Source organism: Suncus etruscus, chromosome 6, assembly GCF_024139225.1.
Source record: "Suncus etruscus isolate mSunEtr1 chromosome 6, mSunEtr1.pri.cur, whole genome shotgun sequence".
In the NCBI taxonomy this organism is placed as follows: domain Eukaryota; kingdom Metazoa; phylum Chordata; class Mammalia; order Eulipotyphla; family Soricidae; genus Suncus; species Suncus etruscus.
Window position 1 is genome coordinate 72,554,155 of NC_064853.1, and position 22,666 is coordinate 72,576,820.

The following is a 22,666-nucleotide window of genomic DNA, read 5'->3' on the forward strand; positions in this document are numbered from 1 at the left end:
GGTCTTCTTGTTTACCTATTGCAGACAATCATAGCTGTTCCCCTTGTGACTGTTCTCTCCCCTTTCCTAGTCAACACTATGATCCAGTCTCAGCTCCTCCTGCAAATATATAGATGTTCTCACCTTCAGTCCCAATAAATTCAAATTCCTGACCTGGGTCATAAGATCTTGTACCATTCAAGGTCATGTCATGGATTTGTCTTCATGTTCTACCATTTCCCCTCACCTTCCATGTTTCAGTCACACTGGTTTCCTTTTCATCAGTTGACCCAGGAATCCACATCTTTTGATTCCCCCGTCTAGCTCATTCTTCATATGACTGATTCCCCTTACCCCAGTAACCAGCCCTAATATTTGTAAATAAGGCAGCCCCAACCCCTACAGCAATCTCTGTACTCTAGTTTGTTTATGTAATTACAGTTTTAAATTATACTTGTTTTTGCATGTTTCCCACTAGTAGAAAATCTTTAGTTCAGTGTTACACCTAAACAAAAAGGAGAGCAGAAAGTAGAAACCCAAGAGTTGAGTGACATGGTGAGTGGGCAGACGAATGGGCAAATTGGTGATAAACAAGCAAGTAAATAAATTAACAAAGGAATAACAATGGGAAATTTATGCCACACCAAACAATATTCAAAGGCAAAAGAAACTAACCTTCATGGCATGAATGACACACTATCTGAAGTGAACCTTAGAAGACAGGAGAAAGCAATAGGTTGAAACAGGGAAGGAGAGCACTTCAGATGGATAAACAGAAAAAAAAGAAATTACCAATATTAAAGAAATAGTCAACAATATGCAGGAAATTAATCTAACAACCCAATGTGAAAAAGCTTTCACCAGAAACTTAATACAGTATAAATTATGAACACTTAAAGATGTTCCATGTGTTTGATCAGCCAAAGTTGCCAAAGCCTTTACAATTATATAATTCCTTATATAAGAATCCTGTAATTCTCCAAGCAGAGACTGAGGTGCTGTTCTTTCTGGAGTGTTTACTAAACCCATCCCAACCAGTGCATTCAGTTAGTCAAGGTCTGGCACTCAAAAACTGAAGTAAAATTTCTCTCAACTAAAAATCTAAAAGGATATACCTCATCTAGTCACAGGGAAATCTGCACTGGGTAGTACTTAAGAAACAAGAATAAAATGGTGCCAAACTCCTGGACTTTGGCTACAATACTGAGGATACCAAGCTGTGGGGCAAGAAGGACAGGGAATGTAGAACGATTAGAAGTGATTTCTGAGCACAGAGCCAGTAGTAACCCCTGAACACCCCCAGGTATGGCTCAAAAACAAACCAAAAAAAAAAGTGACATAGTGATGGTGTAGGGTCTTGGGTACTTTGGTGGGAGTAAAGGTGCAGTAACTTTGTTTAGCCAAAAAGCATTAAGGTGGAGCTGGCGAGAGATAGTACAGCAAGCAGGGCACATGCTTTGGATGTAGTAGACTTGCGTTCGATCCCTGGTATCTCAAATGGTCCCCAGAGCACCACCAGATTAATTCCTGAATGCCAAGCCAGGAGCACCCCCTGAGAACTGCTAGGTATGACCCAAAACCAAAACAAAATCTTTAAAAAAAAAAAAAGAGGTAAAAGTTTCCACTATTGTAACCACGTTAACTCACCTCAAGAAAAATCTTTAAAAAGAAAAGAATAAGGGTCAGAGAGATAGCATGGAGGTATGGAGGTAAGGCATGCTTGCATGCAGAAGGATGGTGGTTCGAATCCCGGCATCCCATATGGTCCCCCGGGCCTGCCAGGCGTGATTTCTGAGTGTAGAGCCAGGAGTAACCCCTGAGTGCTGCCAGATGTGATCCAAAAATAAAAAAATGAAGGAGGAGGAGGAGGAAGAAGAAGAAGAAGGAAGAAGGAGGAGGAGGAGGAAGAGGAGGAGGAGGAGGAGGAGGAGAAGAAGGAAGAAGAAGAGGAAGAAGAAGAAGAAGAGGAAGAAGAAGAGGAAGAAGAAGAGGAAGAAGAAGAAGAAGAAGAAGAAGAAGAAGAAGAAGAAGAAGAAGAAGAAGAAGAAGAAGAAGAAGAAGAAGAAGAAAGGAGGAGGAGGAGGAAGGAGGAGGAGGAGGAAGAAGAAGAAGAAGAAGAAGAGGAAGAAGAAGAGAAGAGGAAGAAGAAGAAGAAGAAGAAGAAGAAGAAGAAGAAGAAGAAGAAGAAGAAGAAGAAGAAGAAGAAGAAGAAGAAGAAGAAGAAGAAGAAGAAGAAGAAGAAAAGAAGAAACAATTCAACTAGCACATGCCTCATGGTGCTGTCACCTAGATACTGAACTATTGTTATTTTCTCAGCTTTCCCTGACACATATGTCATAGTGTGGAGAATCCATAGTGTGGAGTATCCCCTTACTCTGCCAGTGGATGGAAATATCTTCATATACTGCCCTGCAATGACCTGAAGTCAGTAGTCCTCAGACAGACTTTAGGGAACAATTCTATATGCCTGAATGATTCTAATTAAGAGAGAATATGAAGTCCATGAAAAACAACCCCCAACCTTACAGAGGCCTTCTGAGAATCAGAGAAGCCCTGAACCTTTTTTCCTGGCAAAAAGCATTCATTCCCATAAATGCACACAAAACTTGGAGGATCCATCTAGAGCAATTCAGGATGCATTTAAAAACCCACTTGACCCAATTTGCACACCACTCACCCTTCTTATCTTCTCTTAGAGCCCAAGCAGATTGAAAAGAAAAATCTTTCATCTGTCAGAATGCACTTAGGCTATGTTTTTGATGGCAAAGAGGCCCTGCACCAATAAGTGCGGTATCCGTTGAGAATACATATACATATAAAAATCTTTTTTTTTTTACATTTTTGTTACTTCTAGATCATTCTTTGCCTTTGAATGAGGTTACCTACAAAACACCACTAACTAGCACAATGTTTTTCCATCTATGGTTCTAAATTATGGCACTATTAGTAAAACAACTACGATGCTAAAAGTTCTCAATTATAACCTTGAATCTACATAAACTTGTTTCTGTATCTAACATAAATTCATATAAGCATGAACTTTACGTCCTCTAGAATATTTTTGTTAAATGGGGGGGAAAGATGCTATTAATCTTTGGCAAGCCAACAAGGTAAAGAATTTGTTTTAAAATATCAACCAGTGAAATAGATTAAAACATCTAAGAATCTACTAAAACATATACACAGGAACCAAGCCCTTCAACCTTAAATTCACTAACCCATTAGTGCCCTGAGAAAGTATTTAAAATAAACCAGATGTTTTACTGTAGTTGGAGATTAGAAATGTTTTATATATCAATGAGAGAAGAAAAGAAAGTAGTTTCTCATTTACCAACTATATTCCAAGAGCAGAATGAGGCCTATTTCCATTTTTACCAGTTAGTAACACATGCTACAGATTTAAGAAAGTACAACAGAGGTAAATTGATCAATCTAGCAGAAACTGTTCGCCAGGCAGAGAATCTTACATCCCCTAGACACTTTTGTGTGATGGGGGGGGGGGGGTGTCATTCGTTTGTTTGGGGGCCACATCCAGCGATGCTCAGGGCTTACTCCTGGTGGTGTACAGGGGGCAAATAGGGTGTTGACTGACGATCGAACTGAAACTGGCTTGTGCAAGACAAAACCACTGTGTTATCACTTAGGCCTATTTAAGTCCTATTTGGACTAATTAAGGCTGTATGGTACCCTAATTTAGGACAACCATTTGGATTAAATAAAAAAATGCTAACTCAAAGCTACCCTGTTAAGTATTTAGAAACTTTCATAATATTTCTCACAGACTGGGGGCCAATGTCTTGGCATTGGGACTGGGTTTAGGACCAATCAGGTGAGGTCGATGCCCAGATGTGACAGGTCAGGGACCCCCCGCCCCTTCTGAAGCCCCTACATGAGCCCGTGATATTTTCCTTATATGATCAGGACCCATTGCTGGCAGCGGAGCCTATCGGGCCTGAGAGGACTATGAGAATGTGTCTGGCTTAGCTGGGCCCCGGGGCCAGGTGGCGGGGAGCAGGGCTGCAGAAGAGGACAGGCTATCAGGGAGGGCCTCTGCCGCAGCATCTGCTAGCCTGGGTCAATGATGACTAGACCACTGCCCAGTCTGAGTTCTTGGGAACCAGGTTATGTAGCATGTTCTGAGAACGGACTGAGACTGAAAAAATATTAAGTGAAAAGTTTTAAAAAATTAGAAAATTAAAGAAAAAAAATCATAATATTTCTCTTTGGTATCTGTTTTCCCACCTGCTTTCCCACCTACGATCTTTCAGGTAGGGGAACTGTTTAGATCTGAATAATCAGGAGTTAAGCTGGGAAGACGGAGTTCCTTTTGCAGCTATCGAGTGAGCTCTGGAGTTCTGGAGCAACTGGCGGTTGGAAAAAGAGTTTGTGTCCTACCTTCTTGACTCATTACCCTCCTGTCTGTGTGGATTATATGCTGCAGATCTATACAATCGAAACAGCTTCTCCAGGCCTGGGTGGAAGTGCCTTCCCTCTCTGGAGCTCTGCGGGAATCAAACCTCAACCAACCTCCTAGAAAATAACTGACGCCCAACATGGGGCATGAATGTTAAGTCTTTGTTGCCTGTCACAGAGGTTTCAGCAATGTTACTGTTGTCAGTATCTCAGAATTTTCACTACCCCAACTCAGAAGTCAGCTGCTGAGAAACCTCTGCAAGCCCCCCCCCCCCAGAGTTTCTTATCAACCAAATACATATGCATCAGAAAGAAGGTGTCTCTGTTCACCCCCATTCATGACCATCCTGATCCATCTCTGGACAGTCTGACCAGAGGAACAGAGAGGGGTAACAAAGCTCAGGCACAGCCCCTGCCTCTTCACACAGCCTATGCTGCTTTCTGAATTCAGCAGATGGTCACCCTTGAAAGGATCCAAAAATGGAAGAAATCTGGAGTCTAAGGATTATGGTCTGAGGCCTGCCTCATCCTATCTAGGTAACGATACACCTTTTTTGTAAGGGTCACCCACCTGCAGGACTCAGGGTCACTAACACCTGATACTATGATAAACCAATGACTGCAATAACAAAAATGCTGAAATGAAGAAGCTTGAGCATTTTGAGCATTTGACTAATTTGACTAATGCTTCAGTCTAAAAATATAGCAGGACTCACAGTCAATATATACTTAATAACTTAAAGTGAAGAAATAAATGAATGATTGGGTGGCTGAAGTGACAATACAAAGCAGATGCTTGCCTTGCATATGGCCAGATTCAATATATATATAGACCACATATAGACCCTAGAACCCCACCAGGAATGATTCCTAAGGATAGAGCCAGCAGTGGAGAGAGACAGCAGAGACAGAGAAAGAGAAAGAGAGAGACAGAAAGAGAGGAAAGAAGAAGAAAGAAGGAAAGAAAGAAAGAAGAAAGAAAGAAAGAAAGAAAAAGAAAAAGAAAGAAAGAAAGAAAGAAAGAAAGAAAGAAAGAAAGAAAGAAAAGAAAGAAAGAAAGAAAGAAAGAAAGAAAGAAAGGAAGAGGAAAAAGAAGAGAAAGAGAAGAAAGAAAGAAAGAAAAAAAAAAAAAAAGAAGGAAAGAGGGAGGAAGGGAGGGAGGAGAGGAAGAAAGAAAGAAAGAAAGAAAGAAAGAAAGAAAGAAGAAAGAAAGAAAGAAAGAAGAAAGAAAGAAAGAAGAAAGAAAGAAAGAAAGAAAAAAGAAGAAGAAGAAAGAAAAGAAAGAAAGAAAAGAAAGAAAGAAAAAGAGAGAGAGAGGAGAGAGAGAAGAGAGAGAGAGAGAGAGAGAGAAAGAAAGAAAGAAAGAAAGAAAGAAAGAAAGAAAGAAAGAAAGGAAGATAAAAAGATAGAAAAGGAAGAAAGAAAGAAAGGAAAGAAAGAAACAGAACGAAAGAAAGAACAAAAAAGAAAGTAAGAGAAAAAACGAAAAAAGAAAGAAAGAAAGAAAGAAAGAAAGAAAGAAAGAAAGAAAGAAAGAAAGAAAAAGAAGGAAAGAAAACAGAAAGCATGAGATTGATTGGAATAATGGACAGTGTGATCAGGCTGTCATTTTTAGTCTCAACAGCACACCCTTGTGACAAGTCAAATGGAACCTCTTTATGCCAAGTGAAGCAAAACTAGAGCCAAGACAAATTGGGCACCACTATCTGGGGTTGAAGACTATTGTGTACGTAAACATTTTAACGGGATTATTATGCTACTGACCCTACCCTAATCGGTGATTGTGCCCTACCCTAGGGTGTGACCTGGCATTCTGCTCCCACTCTAGGGTGGTACCTGATTCTGCTCCCACCATTGGGGTGGTACCTGATTCTGCCATTGGGTGGTACCTGATTCTGGGGCATAAAAACAAGGGTCTGTGGAAGGCGAGAGGCTTTTTGTCCTGGACCTATTCTTAGGCCTTTTGGCTTCGGTCTCTTCACGGAATAAAGAGCTGTTTTCTTTGAAACCCTGACTGCCTGTTGGCTTTCTTCCCACTGCATTCACCTCATAATCGCCAACTGAACAGGGTAACAGACGTGTGGTCCGAGCTGGAGGAGAAAGGCCTCATCCTCCATCCCTTCATCAGTCAACCTCTTAAGGGGCTGACTTGCAACAGAAGACTTGAAAAATAAAGTGAGAAAAGGAATGTATACATTTAAATAAATGTTCTATAAATAAAACTTTTGTTAAGCAACATAATTGTTCCTTTTCAGACCACTTTGTGTTAAGATTTGTTACTACCTAGAAGCATGCCTCTCTGGCCTTCTAAAGGACTTTCCACCAGAATCCAGTCTGTCTCTCCTTCCATCTCTGGATCCTACCATAGTAATAGGCCCTGTCACCTGAAGTCAAAGCCAGAAAACTGAACAGAGCTCTTAACCACCTCCTTTCTACCCAACCTGATTCTCTCAGACCCAAGGGAAGCAAAATCTCAATCTAGATATTACCATGCTCCTGGGCATAGAGTGGAAAATTACAGGTGAAGAAATAATATTCAAAGAAGCAGATAAAATTATAGTCTCTGGCTCCAATTTTCATAAGGTCCATATATTCCAATGACTTGTTAAGTAACCACATAAGCTAATTTAAGTTAGAAATTTGAAAGATCATTTTTCCAAATCCTTCAAGCATTTCGATTTAGGAAGATTTTTAACTGTATTAAGAGTGAGACTATAAGTAATGAAATCATCACCGCCAATTATGTGGAAGAGAAGTCTAGCCTTTTACAAAATTCTGTTAATCAGAAAAACTTGCCCACATGTACAAGCCCACCCAGAGGAGACTCAGGCAAGCACTCTCCATAAAAGGGGAAGCATTTAAGATAGTAACAAAATAAAAGGGACCAGAGAGACAGACAGTACAGGGATTTAGGTATTCACCTCAAACATGGCAGACCCAAGTTCAATTCCCAGTATTGCATATAGTCTAGTCTGCCCACACCCTGCACCAAGCACCCCCAATTGTCAGGAGGAAATATACCACTCCCCCAAAAAATAAAACAAAAGTAAATAAGGAAAATGAAAACAAAGCAAGACTAAATGTTCCCATCAGAATGGCTGCTGAGGATGTTAACCTCACCCATTCTCCAACTTCCCAGGATAAAACTCAAACTCAAGCAACCTTTTCTACATAATAATCAGGATGTTCCTACCAGAATCCTGCTCTTCTAAAAATATTCCTTGGTCTGGATGCTCTGCTACTATATCCATGCCTTGTTCTACATTATTCACAGTAAGAACCTAATGCTCAGGGCCAAAGCGATAGTACAGGGGTAGAAAGTCAGGTGCTTGCCTTGCTTGAGGCCAACCCACATTCAATCCCCGATATCCCACATGGTCCCCCAAGCCCACCAGGAGTAATTCTTGAGTGCAGAGCCAGAGTGATGAGCACTGCAGGGTATGGCCCCAAAACAAAACAAACAAACAAACAAAAAAAACAAGATTCTAATGTTCAGGGCCAGAGAGATAATACAAAAGGAAAAGCATTTACCTTGTAATGGCAGGCTCAGGTTTGATCCCCAGTACCCCATATGGTCACCCTAACTCATCAGGAATGTGATTCCTGAGTGACCACCGAACACCATCAGGTATGGTCCCAAAACAAACAAACAAAACTTAAAGCACTTCTTCCAACTTCTCTTTGCTAGTAAAACTTAGCATGATATACACACTAAGCATGCTGTTAATGAGGGCAAGACTTGCAAAGGCTGCAGGGGCAACTGCAAAATTTCTCAGAGATTGGGCCAAGGCAGGCACAGCATGACTTACCTCGACCAGCCATCACCAGACTCAGCCATAACAGAATTCTGTGATTCTCCCACACACTAATGTGCCCCATTTGAAGCTCTGGGAAGGTCAACTGAGATATCCTCTCCTCTCCATATGGGACAACTCCAGCCTCCAGCCACCCCAGCAACTACAGCAGGGGAATTCACCTTCTCAGAACTCAATCATGGCTTTGATGTCCTATAAACACCACTCTAGAACATGTTACATTCCAGGATAAAAAAGTGAAAAACAAAAAAGCCTCAGGGAACTGGAGTTCAGAAGTGTTTCGAACACACAAGAAATAAAAAAACAACAAATGGCAACAGATAGTACCAAGTGCTGTGCGAGGAATCATCCAACCAGCAGGATGACAGAGGGGCCAGAAGGGACTTCCTTAGGAGAGAGGAGATCAGAGAGTCCCCCCAAGGAGAGGCTGGCTCTGATCACAGAGCCCAGAATGGGAAAGAGTTCAACCATTCTCTGATAGAGAGAGGGTAAGAGCAAGTCAAATACAGGGAAGGGGGTGGCGTGGGGGTGAGTAGAAACCAGCAGACTAAGATGGGGGCAAGCACAGCCATGCATTAGAGAAGCACTGAGGAGGATTAAGGAGGGCTTAAAGGTGGTTGTTCACATGCACTGATAACATACACTGTTTTTGATTACTGCAACCATCATAAACCATCCACATTTGGGAGATTGGGTTGAGGTGATGATCTCTGCATGCAGGATGCCCAGTTTAATCCCCAGCACTGATTGGTCTCCAGCATCAGAGAGCAAATAGTCATTAATAGCCTCCCTCTGTCCCCAGAACCTCTAGTGTGATCCCTAAACAAACAAATCATTGTTTCCACTCAGATATCACTTCTGGAAGGCTCGGGGGACCATATAGGATGCCAGCATTCAAACCACTGTCCTTCTGCATGCCTACCTCCATTCTATCTTTTCGGCCTATTTCCAGTTTCTGTTGCTCTGAATATATCCCTGGGAGCAGAAACTGAACAGAACCACTCCTCTCCCTTTCTTCTCTCTTTATAAGTGTCCAACATAGAGCTATCGACTGAGAAGACACTTTATTATATAAGTGAAATACTCATAGGTGCATGCATGCAAGCACACACATACACACACACATACACACACACACACACACACACACGTATGCTTCATGTGATTGGCTGGTTTAAATAATCTATATTTTGGGGCTTTGGAGATAAGCCCCAATGGTAAAGCCCCAGCTTTGCAGATGTGATGCCTTTGGAGTCTAACTCAGCACCACCCCCATCATTAAGGGGGATCCCCAACACCACTACCAATGTAGTCCTTCTGCCTCTACAAGTGTGCAACCCCGAAGCCCCACAAGTAAGGATGTTGTTACTCCCAACATAGCAACAATAACAACAACAGGAAGAGGAGGAGTTAATCTCCATGTTAGAACTACCAAACAATCATTCTCTGTCATGTCTACAGTTTCACTTCTAGTTGGATTATTAATGAAGTTATAGATTTAAAAGTTGCTGGTAGAAATAATGGTCTATTTTCCAATGAAAAGAATCTGGCTGCAGTCTTTCAATCAACAGAAAGGCAAGTAAATTTGCTCTTTGCCCCCAAGGAAACCCCTTCTCCATTTGGGAAAGGCAGACTAGAGGCAAAGGCCAGCACCAGCACACAAGGAGCCCATCCGTGCCTGCTTGTTGCCACCTACTGGGCACACATAGAAAAGTTCTGAGCATGTCCAGGTTCTGAGACTTCATCAGTCAACCAGTGCAACAACTTGACCTGAGACAAGTCACCTTTTTACACCTAGGAAGGCAATAATGTCGTCCTGGCATGGACTTGCTCTAGAGTAGGTTCATATAACATCCTGACAACTAGGAAATAGCAACAACTTGCTTAAGATTTCCCTTTGTGCTTGCTTTGGCAGTACATATACTAAAATTGGAATGATACAGAGAAGATTTCCCTGCCTCTCCACCTAATGGTGAGATGAAATCAGAAGACGTTCCATGACACTCTGGCTTCCATAAAGAATCTGTGCAAAAATCAAGATCTTTAATTACAGAAGACTGACTGCAACAATTATAAATTGAGTAGAACTTTTCCTGGAACCATGAAGAAAGACCTTGGGGTTAGACCATTAGTATGCCCAAAGCATGTAGTCAAGTCTTATGACAGGATGCTTCATGGGTAGAGACACGGTTGTTTTAAGCCAAGTGTACTTCCTTTCTAATTCTCCCAACATTTGCAGTACCTATGCAAACAAACAAGCAAAAATTCTGCACTCCCCCCTTTTTGTAAAATTATATTTGTATCTTCTAGATAGGGGCTTCTGCCTTTTTTATAGAATGTTGGGAAATGAGGGGCCAGAGTGATAGTAGAGTAGTAGGGTGTTTGCTTACATGTGGCCGATCCAGGACAAACCTGGGTTTGATCCCCAGCATCCCATATGGTCCCCTGAGCCAGGAGCAATTTCTGAGTGCATAGCCAGAGTAACACCTGAGTGTCACTGGGTGTGGCCCAAAACCCCCCCAAAAAAGTGTTCGGACATGAATTACTTTATTTTTACCTCATATGTTTGCATTTTTCTACAAATTGAGAAAAGAAAAAAAAAGAGGATGGGGTCCTGGGCAAGTGGTCTCAGGTGCATTAGTGAAGAAAAAAAAAGGTCAGAACCAAATATTCAAGCCAAAGTCAACAACAATAGAATCAAGAGACCCAAACTGTAACAATCTAAACTTAAAATGGACTTGTTACACTAACAGGCTAGGGGACTAAGGGTGGAAGTATGAGATGCACACTGAGAACTTTGGTGGAGGGAGATCAACACTGAAGGTGGCAATGGCCCTAATTCACTGTCACTATATGCCTGAAATCCATCTATGAAGGACTTATATTTCACCATGGTCTCAATAAAAAATTTAAAAATAAAATACTGTTTCCTTCAAATCACAACATGGGGAACCAGAAAAGTAGCTAGCTCAGAGAGCAGTAAGGTTTTACACAGGGGCGCTGCAGGTGTGCCCCTTAGTACTAAGTGGTTCCTGATGCCCAGTGCCCCTACACACACTGAAAAAAAAAAAATATGACACTGAACCAATCACATCATATAGTTTGTATTTATAAATGTCTGGCTCCCGCTGCATCTTCCTACTCCACAGCATTGTAACAAGGGGAGACAGAGGCAGGACCATCCTTTGCACTCTGGCCCCTCTTGTGGCCCCTAAGTGTCCAGAGAGCTATTAAGTGGCTGCATTAATTAAAGCCAGTAGAAGCATTAAGGACCTGTGAGAGAACTAAAATCATCACAAGGACTGTCATAGATTTTTCTCTATTGCAATTTAAAAACTCTTCTGAGGGGCCAGAGCGATAGCAGAGCAGTTGGGCGTTTGCCTTGCACGTGGCGTGGTTTAATCCCCAGCGTCCCATATGGTCCCCCAAGACAAGAGTGATTTCTGAACGCACAGCCAGGAGTAACCCCTGAATGTCAAAGGGTGTGGCCAAAACAAACAAACAAACAAACAAACTTCTTCTGAGCGCGTAAACAACCGGCAGAAAGAAAATCCAGTGACCATTTAGAAATATGGGGATTTACAAAGACCTTTGAATGGATCATGTACCCACACCTAGTGCTGATGTTCTGCTGCCACCCAGTGGCAAATAGCCATCACAGCAGCTCTCCAGGACAGGAGCACTAAGGAGGCCCAAAGGATTCAGTGAGGGGCAATTTTTCTAGACTCCTAAAATAGGAGGGGTCAATAGTCACACTGTCCCAGGCCACAGCATTGAGAAGACACCATAAAATAGATGTATTCGTAAAAAAAGGGATGAGCTAAGTTACAGAAGATGAGATGTTTTCCCACCTCAGAATGTGAACTGCTCCAGGGACTAAATCCAAGGCTGACACTTGACTCGGCTTACCTGCTTGGGGTCCGAAGTAGTAGCTCCAGGAGCTGGAGATTCCAGTTCAATAGTCACAGGCCCATCGTTCTGAATGTGGACTTGCATGTAAGCCCCAAACTTGCCATCTGCAAGAATAATCAAACAGAAGGGATAAGGACCCCACACATCATTGCCTTATCTGAAAAGCACACGCAAATCAACGTAACTAGAAAGCTGGGGAATAGAACTGACAGAAACAAGGGAAACACAGACATAGTAGGAAGGCACATGCCATGTACTAGGTAAGAATGAAAGGAACGGAAGTGGGGGTAAAAAATGGTATGGTCTTAGGGGGCCAGAGAGGTGGCGCTAGAGGTAAGGTGTCTGCCTTGCAAGCGCTAGCATAGGATAGACCGCGGTTCGATCCCCCGGCGTCCTATATGGTCCTCCCAAGCCAGGAGCGATTTCTGAGCGCATAGCCAGAGCACAGCCCTGAGTGTCACGGGGTGTGGCCCAAAAAACAAAAAAAAAAAAAAAAGGTATATTAGAGAGCATTTTGTTACTTTATCCAGGAGAGTTCAGTTGGACAAACTTAAGTCAAACTTCTGCTTTAGGAAACCTAGAAACCCTTGTGCATGAGAGTTCAGGGCTTCAGTCTGGCTTTGTTCATAAAAGTAAGAAGGGGACAATCTCACTGTGCCACTAAGGGAATAAATGCATGAGAATGATTTCATTTCCTCCATGGAAAATCACAGCAGCCATATTTATCAAAGGAACAAATCTCAAAAACACACAGTAGTCTTTTAAAGGAACGTGTAGAGGCAGAGGGATAGTATAGAGCAGGGGTCTCAAACTCGCGGCCCGTGGGCCTTTTGCGGCCCTCCATACAACATTTTGTGGCCCGTGGCTGGCCTTCAAATATCGCAGTATTCGCAATTATTCGCTTACTGAATAATTGCAATAAAAATCGCATTAGTGGAACCTTATACCCTGAACATTGACATGATGACCTAGCACAGGCCTCAGAGGTTTGGACATTTTCCAGTCACCCCTGAACAGGGAAGCCATCTACGAAACATCCAAAGTTGTCTATGACATCACCTGGAAGCAATCGTCTACCAGGGAAGACCCTACTGCTGCTCTGACATTGATTTACTCAAAAGAGTCTTCCCTTAACACTGAGATTTAAACAACAACAATGGCCCGCATACTGGACAGGGCTTTCTGCATTGCCCTTCAATTGTGAATTGAAATTAGATGCAGCCCCGCACCATCCTGACTTCAATGTAGGATATACAGATTCCAGGATCTTCAGTACAGAAACGTGATACCAACAACAGAGACTGAAAAATATAACTGTATGGGCACTACAGACAATGACTGGGATTGGACAAACTAGTTTGCCTGGAGCCTAGAAATGGTCTTATGTCAGGAAACTTCAGGGGTAGGGTCTCCGTGTACTTAGGCCAAAGTTTTTCCTTTCCATGCCCTCCATACTTTGGTGGGCCCATGCAAATGATAATTGCCACTCTAACATTGTTTTTACAGTGCTCCTTTGACTCTAAATCTTTAAGAAACCACTAGTAAAAATATCTGGAACTGCATATATGCTTATAGTTACACTAGCATTCTGGGGGATAAAGGAGGGAGATAAGGGATATATACTTAGGAACACGGATGAAGGGAGGACAACACTGGTGGTGGAAAGGCCCTCATTTATTGTCACTGTGTACCTTAAATATCACTGTGTAAGATTTGTGAAAAAAATAAATTAAAAATGCCTCTAATAATGTAAACCATTACAATCAAAAAATTGTGTTTTAATCAGAAATGTTCTTTGACTTACATGTATTATCATATTATATTAATTATATTATGTTATGTTATGTTACTATATTATGTTATGTTAGTTCACCTCAATATGTTAATCAATTTTGTCTCTTGAATAAATTCTTACAATTAAAAAAAATCGCATTGGTAAGAAAAAAATCACATTAAACATTTGCATACCCCAAGCAGTTCCGTTCAGGGTATGCAAATGTTTAATACGATTTTTCGCGATTTTTTTCTTACTAATGCGATTTTTTATTGCAAATATTCGGTAAGCGAAATCCCTTATGCAGCCCTACCTCACCCCGACTTTGCCTCCTGCGGCCCCAGGTAAATTGAGTTTGAGACCCCTGGTATAGAGGGTACAGCACTTGCCTTGCATACATCTGACCTGGTTCCATCCCTAACACCCTACAGGGTTCTGCTGAGCCTTCCAGATATAAATCCTGAATGCAGAACCAGGAGTAACCCTTGAGCATCACCAGGTGTGGCCCCAAAAACTTTTTTTTTAAGGCTTTATAAGTAATCTGCAGGGGCCAGACAAGGTTAAAAGTAACCTGCAGGGGCAGATGGTTAAATGTTGGAGTGTCTAGCCTCACAATGCCTGGTCCTCTGAGCACCACAAGGGGTTGCCCACCACTGTCTGCAGTCCAAGCCACCACTGGGTCCCCACAGGGAAGTAGCTTGCAAAAAGAACATATCACTGAGATGCTATTTATATGACATTTACATATCTGCTGAAGCACTTCCATTTTTGGAGGTAGTGATATATCTATAAATCATGTATAAATCAATTAAGGTCAAAAACCAAAATCCTGGAGCTGGAGCAATGCATAGCAAGTAGGGTGTTTACCTTGCATGCGGCTGAACCGGGTTCAATCCCCAGCATTCCATTTGTTTCCTGGATCCTGCCAGGAGTGATTTCTGAGTAATGAGCCAGGAGTAATCCCTAAGCACCAAAAGGTATGACCAAAAAAAAAAAAAAACACAAAGGCAAAAATCCTGAGTAGTGAAGATACATGCAAGCATCAAGGAGCCACAAAGTTCATCATGAAGAGAAGTCAGATGATGAGATTTTTAGAGGCCTGAATGTGACTGGATAGATAGTGAATGTACCGGTACCCATTTTCTGTATGTTAGAGTTTAAATTTTAAAATGATGAACTGCAAGAGAAAAAAATGCTTAGGAGGCCCCCCAAAACTGCCCTGTAATAGGCCACAGCCACATGGGTAGAAGAGGCAGAAGGAACTTCAACATCCTCACCCCATGCAAAGGAGATCAATCTACAGAAGGTACTACAAACTGGAGAACCATAGGACACCATCTTCTCAGAGAATGGAACACAGAGAGGGGGGCATTCATCTCCACTTGCCCAATAAGGCAGCAGAACACTCCTGTTCCTCAGGAATGGCCCCTCAAAAAACAAGTACCTCTGTCTGTGTTCTATGCCAAACTTACTGTGTTTGGAGGTTTGGGCACTGCTGTTGTTATTTTGGGAGGTTGTTTGTTTGGGGGGCCACACTCAGCATTGCTCAAGGCTACAGGCATCATACAGGGATCAAGCCCAGGTAGGCCATTTGCAAGGCAAGTGTCCTACATCTATATTATTGCTCCAGCCCCAAACTTTCTGTTTTAACACCAGAACTACTCTGTTGTTTCTGATCCATCCACAAACACTGACTTGTGTTTACAGAAGCAGTCAGTAGAACACTTTGAGAATTGCTGTCATGGATCACCCAAAGGTCCATTCCTCCCACCTGACACCTCAGTTAAGTCCTGGTCCCCATAAAGATCAGTGACATAAGAACAGTGTTCTTTTGACTTTTTTAATTATTTTTATTTTAATCATAGTGGCTTGCATATCTTTCATAGTAATATTTTAGGTACATATTAACATTGAATCTGGGGAATTTCCATCACCAAATTTGTCCTCCCTCCACCCCCGTTCCCATCTTGTTTCCCATATCCCCACCCTCACCCCTTCGGGCTGCTAGAATGAGTGGTCTCCTCTGTGTCTAGCTTACTAGTGATCATACAACTGCCTTTCTTGGTACCCTCCATCACTTCCCCCTCTATCTGAGAGGCGGAACCAGACAGTTCCAGTTATGTGGTTTTGTTTGAAGAAAAGAAAAGCAACAAATGGGGTAAAAAAATCAAATAAGCTGGAAATAGGCGGAGTCCTTCTAGAGGCTCTCATCCTCGGTTTGAGAGATGAAAGGGAAAATGAAAGTGGAACTTGGGGGGGGGCGGCCAGGTGGCGCTAGAGGTAAGGTATCTGCCTTGCAAGCACTAGCCAAGGAAGGACCGCGGTTCAATCCCCTGGTGTCCCATATGGTCCCCCCAAGCCAGGGGCAATTTCTGAGCTCTTAGCCAGGAGTAACCGCTGAACATCAAACAGGTGTGCCCCCCAAAAAAAAGGAAAAGTGGAATACCACAACAATACATAAAGAAATATCAAATAAAATATCCAGTGAGCACTACAGCAATAAAGATAAGCACCACGGAGACTGCAGCTGAACCAAGACGATCCCACATGCCAGGATTCCTGCTCCTCTCCTACAGGTATGGCTGGAAATCTGGGCAGGCAGCTGGCCAATGCCCTCCTGGGCTGACCACCTAGTCCAGGAGACCGAGATCCCCCCCATGCCAAACTGGTCTTCAGGGCCACGTCTGGCAACTGGGCTCTGGGGGGAGGGGGGAGGAGGGAAACTCCAATCCCATGCTTTTTCAAACTGGAGAGGAAGGCTGCAGCTGGACCCAAAAGATCCCACATGCCAGGATTACTGCTCCTCTTCTACTGGCATGGCTGGGAATCTGGTGGGAGGTGGGAAACCCCTCCCGTATTCATACTAGACCCCCTGCAGCGGTGTCTTTTCTTACTAATACTCATTTTCATAACCGCGCAGGAGCAAATATACTTTTTAAGCATTATCTAAAAATGTTCTTTATTCTAGATGGTTCCTAGGAAAGGAAATGGAATACCAAAGATTTGGATGATAACACTCATATAGATCTTTAAAGTCAGTCTTTATGGACGTGACTTTCCATACTGACTCCAAGCCGAAATCACAAACAATTCATATATATATATATATATTGTATATAGCCCCTGCATGTATTGCCTCTCCCCTACCCGTGTCTCTTCTATCACCACATCTCCCAATCCTGATCCGCTATCTTCCCCTAATTTAACCCTCTTTACCCTCAGTTCCTAACTCGGTAGGCACCAAGATTGACCTCCTGCCCCAACAGACCACCTTCCAGATCCTCAGTGAAAGACACCCTCTGGGTCCCCGTTCTCATGCCTCGGCAAAGAACTACAACCAGCACGCCTGCTGACTCATGCTTGATGGCCCCTCTCACCCCCACCAAATTGTGGACTGTTGCACGATACAGGAATCGGCCTCAGCAAAACTCCCAGATCAAAGACACTATATGGTCTCGTAATGCAGCAAAGCATCTCTCAAACTCAACTCCAAGGCCTGTGAATCAAAAAGTACCTTGGCTTTTACTCCCCACAAGAATATATCAAAAGACCTAATTGGGAGTCTTATATTGCCTATGGAAGCTCAATACCTGTATAACAATACATCTTAAGATGTGTATTCCTAAATATACAAGTAGCCTCCTCCACCACTTGTTTTATTCAAATACCTTTTCTTTTTAACTCAGTTTTATTTATTTGTTCTATTTTAATATATACATTTTTTTCTCTATCCTTACCATTTTTGGTGCTGCTTGGTACAAAAAGCCTTGACTGGGATAAAAGCTCAGAACAAAACCAGACGACAGAGACTGTGTGTGCAGCCTGTCATCCTTACCCAGAATTGCACCAGCAACACAGTATGATACCATACGTTTTTATATGGGCACAGTAAAAAAAAGGGGAAACCATAGACACAGAAACAAGATCTTATCTTCTAGGGATAAGAACTCACTTTTTATAGCAGAAGGGTGCCTCCCATCCTGAACATGTGTCATGTGGATACAACACAGTCCCCAGGAGATTGGACAGTGTTAGTCCAACCCGAAACCCCAGATCCCCGATGTAGAAATGATACAGCTTCGGGCAACACCACCAGGAACTAAGCTCCATTGGGAGATTTATAACACTGCTCTGGCACCAACGTGTGCTAGTTTTGATATGACGAGGAAAAGAAAACTTGACCTAAGACCAGGTTGTCCTATCACATCACCTAACACTAAATGAAAATCAGAAGAGATATTGTCCTTTGAACTGTGAAAAATAAGAGCACCAACAACAGAAAACTGACTTTGACAACCGTGACTGAACAGAACCTACCTTGGGACTAATAAGAAAAACCCTACCCTAGGCTGTAGCCCAGGACAGATAAAACAACAACAACAACAAGATGTCTTATTGCAGAGGTCCAACTTGGACAACAGAGACTGAGCAGAACCTTTGGATCCATAATATCCTAGGCTTCGGCTTAGGGACTGAACAAAAACAGGGAGCAAGTGTTACAGAAGACTGAACACAACAACAAAGATGGATAGGAACCTCTAGAACCTAGAGACTCTATCTTAGACCCTGACCTATAACCCACGCAAATATCAAGATCGCTAGCTACAGTGGCTTGATTTTCTCACACACAACCGAGAGAAAACTTTCCTGACATCACAAAAAAGCCTTTGGGATGGGGTAATGAGTATATATGGAGCCAGGAGTTGATCCCATGATGGTATGCTTCAAGGATGGAGAAACCCTGAATCTCTTAGGCCACGGGTATTCCCTTTCTTCCTCAATGCTTACTGTGCCTATGCAAAAAAAAAAAAAGTAGGGGGAACGCTAAACCCTACCACTCTAGCACCCATACTTTTTCTTGTTTTGTTTTGATTTGCTAGTTTTTTACTTTATTTTCCTTCTCTTTTTTCTTCCACTTTTCTTTCTTTTTTACTTTTGTGGTTATTATTTAGAGATTTATTTTTATTTTTATTTGCCGGGTCCATTGTTTTTCTTTTTTCTTCCATTTTTCTTTTCTTTTTTTTCTCTCTCTTCTTTCTTTTTTTGCTAGTTATCACCAAATTTTTTCTCCCTTTTTTCTTATCCTTTTTATCTCCAATGATGGTGGAATAGATGCTCAATCTACAACAAGCTGTAAAGTGGAGACCAGTTGCACTAGCAATCTGGGGAGTAGAGGAGGGAGATATGGGATGCATACTGAGAACAGGGGTGGAGGGAGGACAGCACTGATGGTGGAATGCCCCTCATTCATTGTCACTATGTACCATAAATGATGCAGTGAAAGATTTGTAATGCACTTTGGTCACAATAAAAATTAAAAAAAGATAAAACAAAAAAGATAAGCACCACATAATAGCCATAGTCTTGAAATAAAAAGCAAGACAGAGCACAAAAAGGAAGAAGGAGGGGCCGGGCGGTGGCGCTAGAGGTAAGGTGCCTGCCTTGCCTGCGCTGGCCTAGGACGGACCGCGGTTCGATCCCCCGGTGTCCCATATGGTCCCCCAAGCCAGGAGCGACTTCTGAGCGCATAGCCAGGAGTAATCCCTGAGCATCACCGGGTGTGGCCCAAAAACCAAAAAAAAAAAAAAAAAAAAAAAAAGGGAAGAAGGAAAAATAAAGAAAATTGGAGACAACTACTTCAACATCCACACCAAAACAAATAAGTAAAAAAAAAATGGATAAATAAATAAAAAATATTATTTTGTGCTTTTTTTTTTTTCCTGTGTAGGCACTGTAAATATTGGGGACATTAGACAGGCAATTTCCTTGGCCTAAGAGATACAGAGTTTCTCCACCCTTGAAGTATACTGTCATGGGATTAACTATTGACCCTTTGCATATTCATTTACTCTCCCCTTGGTGCTTTTGTAGTGTATGGAAGACTTCTGCTCCTTCATGGGTGATCAAATCAGACCTCTGTATCTAGAGATCTTGGTATCTGCAAAGGTCAAGGAGTAGAGCATATGATGAAGTCTTTCTTTGTGGTTCTAGAAGTTCTAAGAACAGTGTTCTTAAAGAGCACTGAGAGTCACCTACATTCCGTCCAGGATAAACTCAGAAATATGAACAAATGGGGCCACAGAGGCCAACAGACAAATCCCTGGAAACAGAGAAACATCCAGTACTCTTAGCCTTCCAACAGATAGGAGCAAAGAATGTACAAAAACCTCTCATGTCTTGCCCTCAGCAACTATGTGCCAGGCATGAAGCTGGAGATAAAAGATGAAAGATGACAGCACTAGTGCACATAAGCCTGTGATGCAACAATGAGTGACAAATAGACTAGGGGGACAGTGGTGCATGGTAAGGCCATACAGGATTCTGGAATGGAGCTCCCAGAACAATCAAAGTCCAAAGAAGAAAGGGAAAGATAGAAAACTTTTCAGGTAAGGTCACACAGGGTCCAGGGTTAAGGATAAACAGGATTAAAGTTCGAAGACATAGAGCAAGTTTTTAATCAACCAATGGCCGGTTTCTCATCTGCATCACAGGGAAACAATCCAAAAAAACAGAACCAGAGTAAAAATCCAGTAAGACTGCCAAAAAGAGTGGCTGGCAAAAGCGTGTGCAAAATCAGTGATGGGTCTCATGATTATAAGGAGGTGTGTCTGACAGGCTCCATACACCCAAATGCTTCCCAAACTGTGTCCTGACAGATGGGCCCTGCATAAAGCATGCCACTGTCAGGCTGACTAAAATACTCCCTTGGAGACTCTCAACATTCTTGAAAAATGAAACCTGCTCAATTTCTTGAATCTGGAGGTCCCCCAGGTCCCTTGGATGAAGAGAGCCTTTACTTGGCATGTAGCATCCTCAGAAGTATGGAGGACCTTATTCGAGAGATTAAGAGCAGAAAACCTACCAGCCTAGGGCAAGCCAACTGAGACCCACAGGTTAGCCAGATACCCATGACCAGCCACACACAATCCGCCTCTGCTTCCCCACAGCCATACAATTTCCACCTAGACTCTTGCCCACCTGGTCTCTCCTAGTAATGATGATGATCCTGGAGGGCTTTGCCAAATGGATGCACCAACTACTTGGTTTTCTTCAGCCCAGGTAGCTGGATCAGAATCTCACAGGCAAAGACAGTTGCAGGCAAAGACTGAGGGCCCTTGGTGATAAGTTTTCCAATAAATAATAATATTAGATGTGATTTGAAGAAGCTATCATTGCACCAGCCCTGAAGTCACCTAAGGCATGAAGGCAGAATAGGGAAGGTGGACCTTCTCAGAATAAAAGTTTCATGAAACAAAACACCCTACTAAGACTAAATAGTTTCATGGAAATAAGAGGGGCTTGATTAATAACACAGTGGGTAAGGTGTTTGCCTTGAACACAACTGACCCAAGTTCAATCCCTGGCCTCCCATATGGTCCTCTGAGCACTGCTGAGTGTGGCCCAAAGACAAAAACAAAAATGATTCTGAAAAAAAGACCATCAAGAGCCTGGAACCAGAGAGAATCCATTTGTAAGGCACACAGCTGACCCAGGTTCTCTTCCCCATGCCCCAGCACCACATATGGTCCCCAAATCCTCCTTGGAGGAAGACCTGAACACAGCCAGATGTGGTCCAAAAATAAACAAGGCCAAAGAGTCCAAGGTTCTCCCTACTATAAAAACATCTCTGTAAGGAAGATTCACCTAAAATTTAACCTTCTCACACAGCTCTCCCTCCCTCCCTCCCTCCCTCCCTCCCTCTCTCTCTCTCATATATATATATATATATATATATATATATATATATATATATATATGTGTGTGTATGTGTGTGTATATATTTACATATATATATGTATGTATGTATACACACATATCTTTGTCTCTCTCTCCTTCCAGTTTGTATTATTCAAACTAAAACTACTTCACTTCATCATTCATAACTTTCTGGCAAGGGAAGACTTAAAACCTGGCACACTTTAGTGCCTGAGAAACATGAGAATTTTGGGTTCCAAAAATAAAAATTTGGGCACAGAGCAGAGTATCAAGCAGAGAGGCAAAAATCCCCCTTTTCTCCACATCCTCCATTTTATTCAAGTCACCAGTATCACTTAGCCAGAGAACATGGAGTCATGTGGCCCCAACATAACTGGCAGATCAGTCCCCAGAAAAAAACCACAACATCATTTCCTGAAGTCCCAAGAGACCTACTTCTTATGGGAGGATATGTCTCTCATCAATAGCAAGACTAATCTAGGTTCAAGTGGGTAACCAAACATGCTCAAATCATGATGGCATTCCATAACCTCCTAAAAGGTTCAATTGGCCATTCACAAAGACAGTTTTGGTTTTATCCTTGTCAGAGAAGCTAAAAAGACATCAGCTGTGAAGGAAATCATGTGTTTAATTGCATGCTAAAATTATGGCTACAATTAGTCGAAAAACTCAGCCGCTGCACTCCTCGGGGAAGCTGAAGACCGACTCAGGAGGAAAGGAATTATTTCTGACCTTGAATTTCTGTTGCCAGGATATAAGGCATATGCTTTGCTGTGTTTATCATTACAACTAGCAAGAAATTCATTTTCTCTTCCTATGTCTCTTTAGTTAAGAAAAGAAGTATTATCTGAATTTCTATTTTCTCAGAAACTGCATCCAAATGTATGCTTTAAGAGGTCTTAGAAGGAAACTGCACTCTCCAAGCAAGTGAAAGCAGAGATTAACAGATGGGAATATATTAAGCTGAGAAGCTTCTGCACCTCAAAGGAAATAGTGCCCAGGATACAAGAGCCACCCACTGAGTGGGAGAAACTATTCACCCAATACCCATCAGATA

At 42.3% G+C, this 22,666-nt stretch overlaps 2 protein-coding genes and 1 non-coding gene across 5 annotated transcripts in view; 2 read left to right on the plus strand and 1 right to left on the minus strand.

The window, feature by feature from the left end:
• The window catches only part of SNX5 (sorting nexin 5), a 1,173,556-nt gene that overhangs the window by 620,797 nt on the left and 530,093 nt on the right, over positions 1–22,666 (plus strand). The window lies entirely within an intron of this gene.
• LOC126010770 (D-aminoacyl-tRNA deacylase 1) overlaps positions 1–22,666 on the minus strand; it is a 168,209-nt gene that overhangs the window by 107,315 nt on the left and 38,228 nt on the right. For both annotated transcript variants that reach the window (XM_049774362.1, XM_049774363.1), the window contains exon 4: positions 12,117–12,223. In XM_049774362.1, coding sequence (XP_049630319.1) covers positions 12,117–12,223 — 107 coding nt within the window. The remainder of the gene's footprint in view (positions 1–12,116; positions 12,224–22,666) is intronic.
• On the plus strand, positions 4,052–4,135 carry LOC126012472 (small Cajal body-specific RNA 18). Its single transcript, XR_007496937.1, has one exon. It is a non-coding gene; the product is annotated as a small Cajal body-specific RNA 18 (non-coding RNA).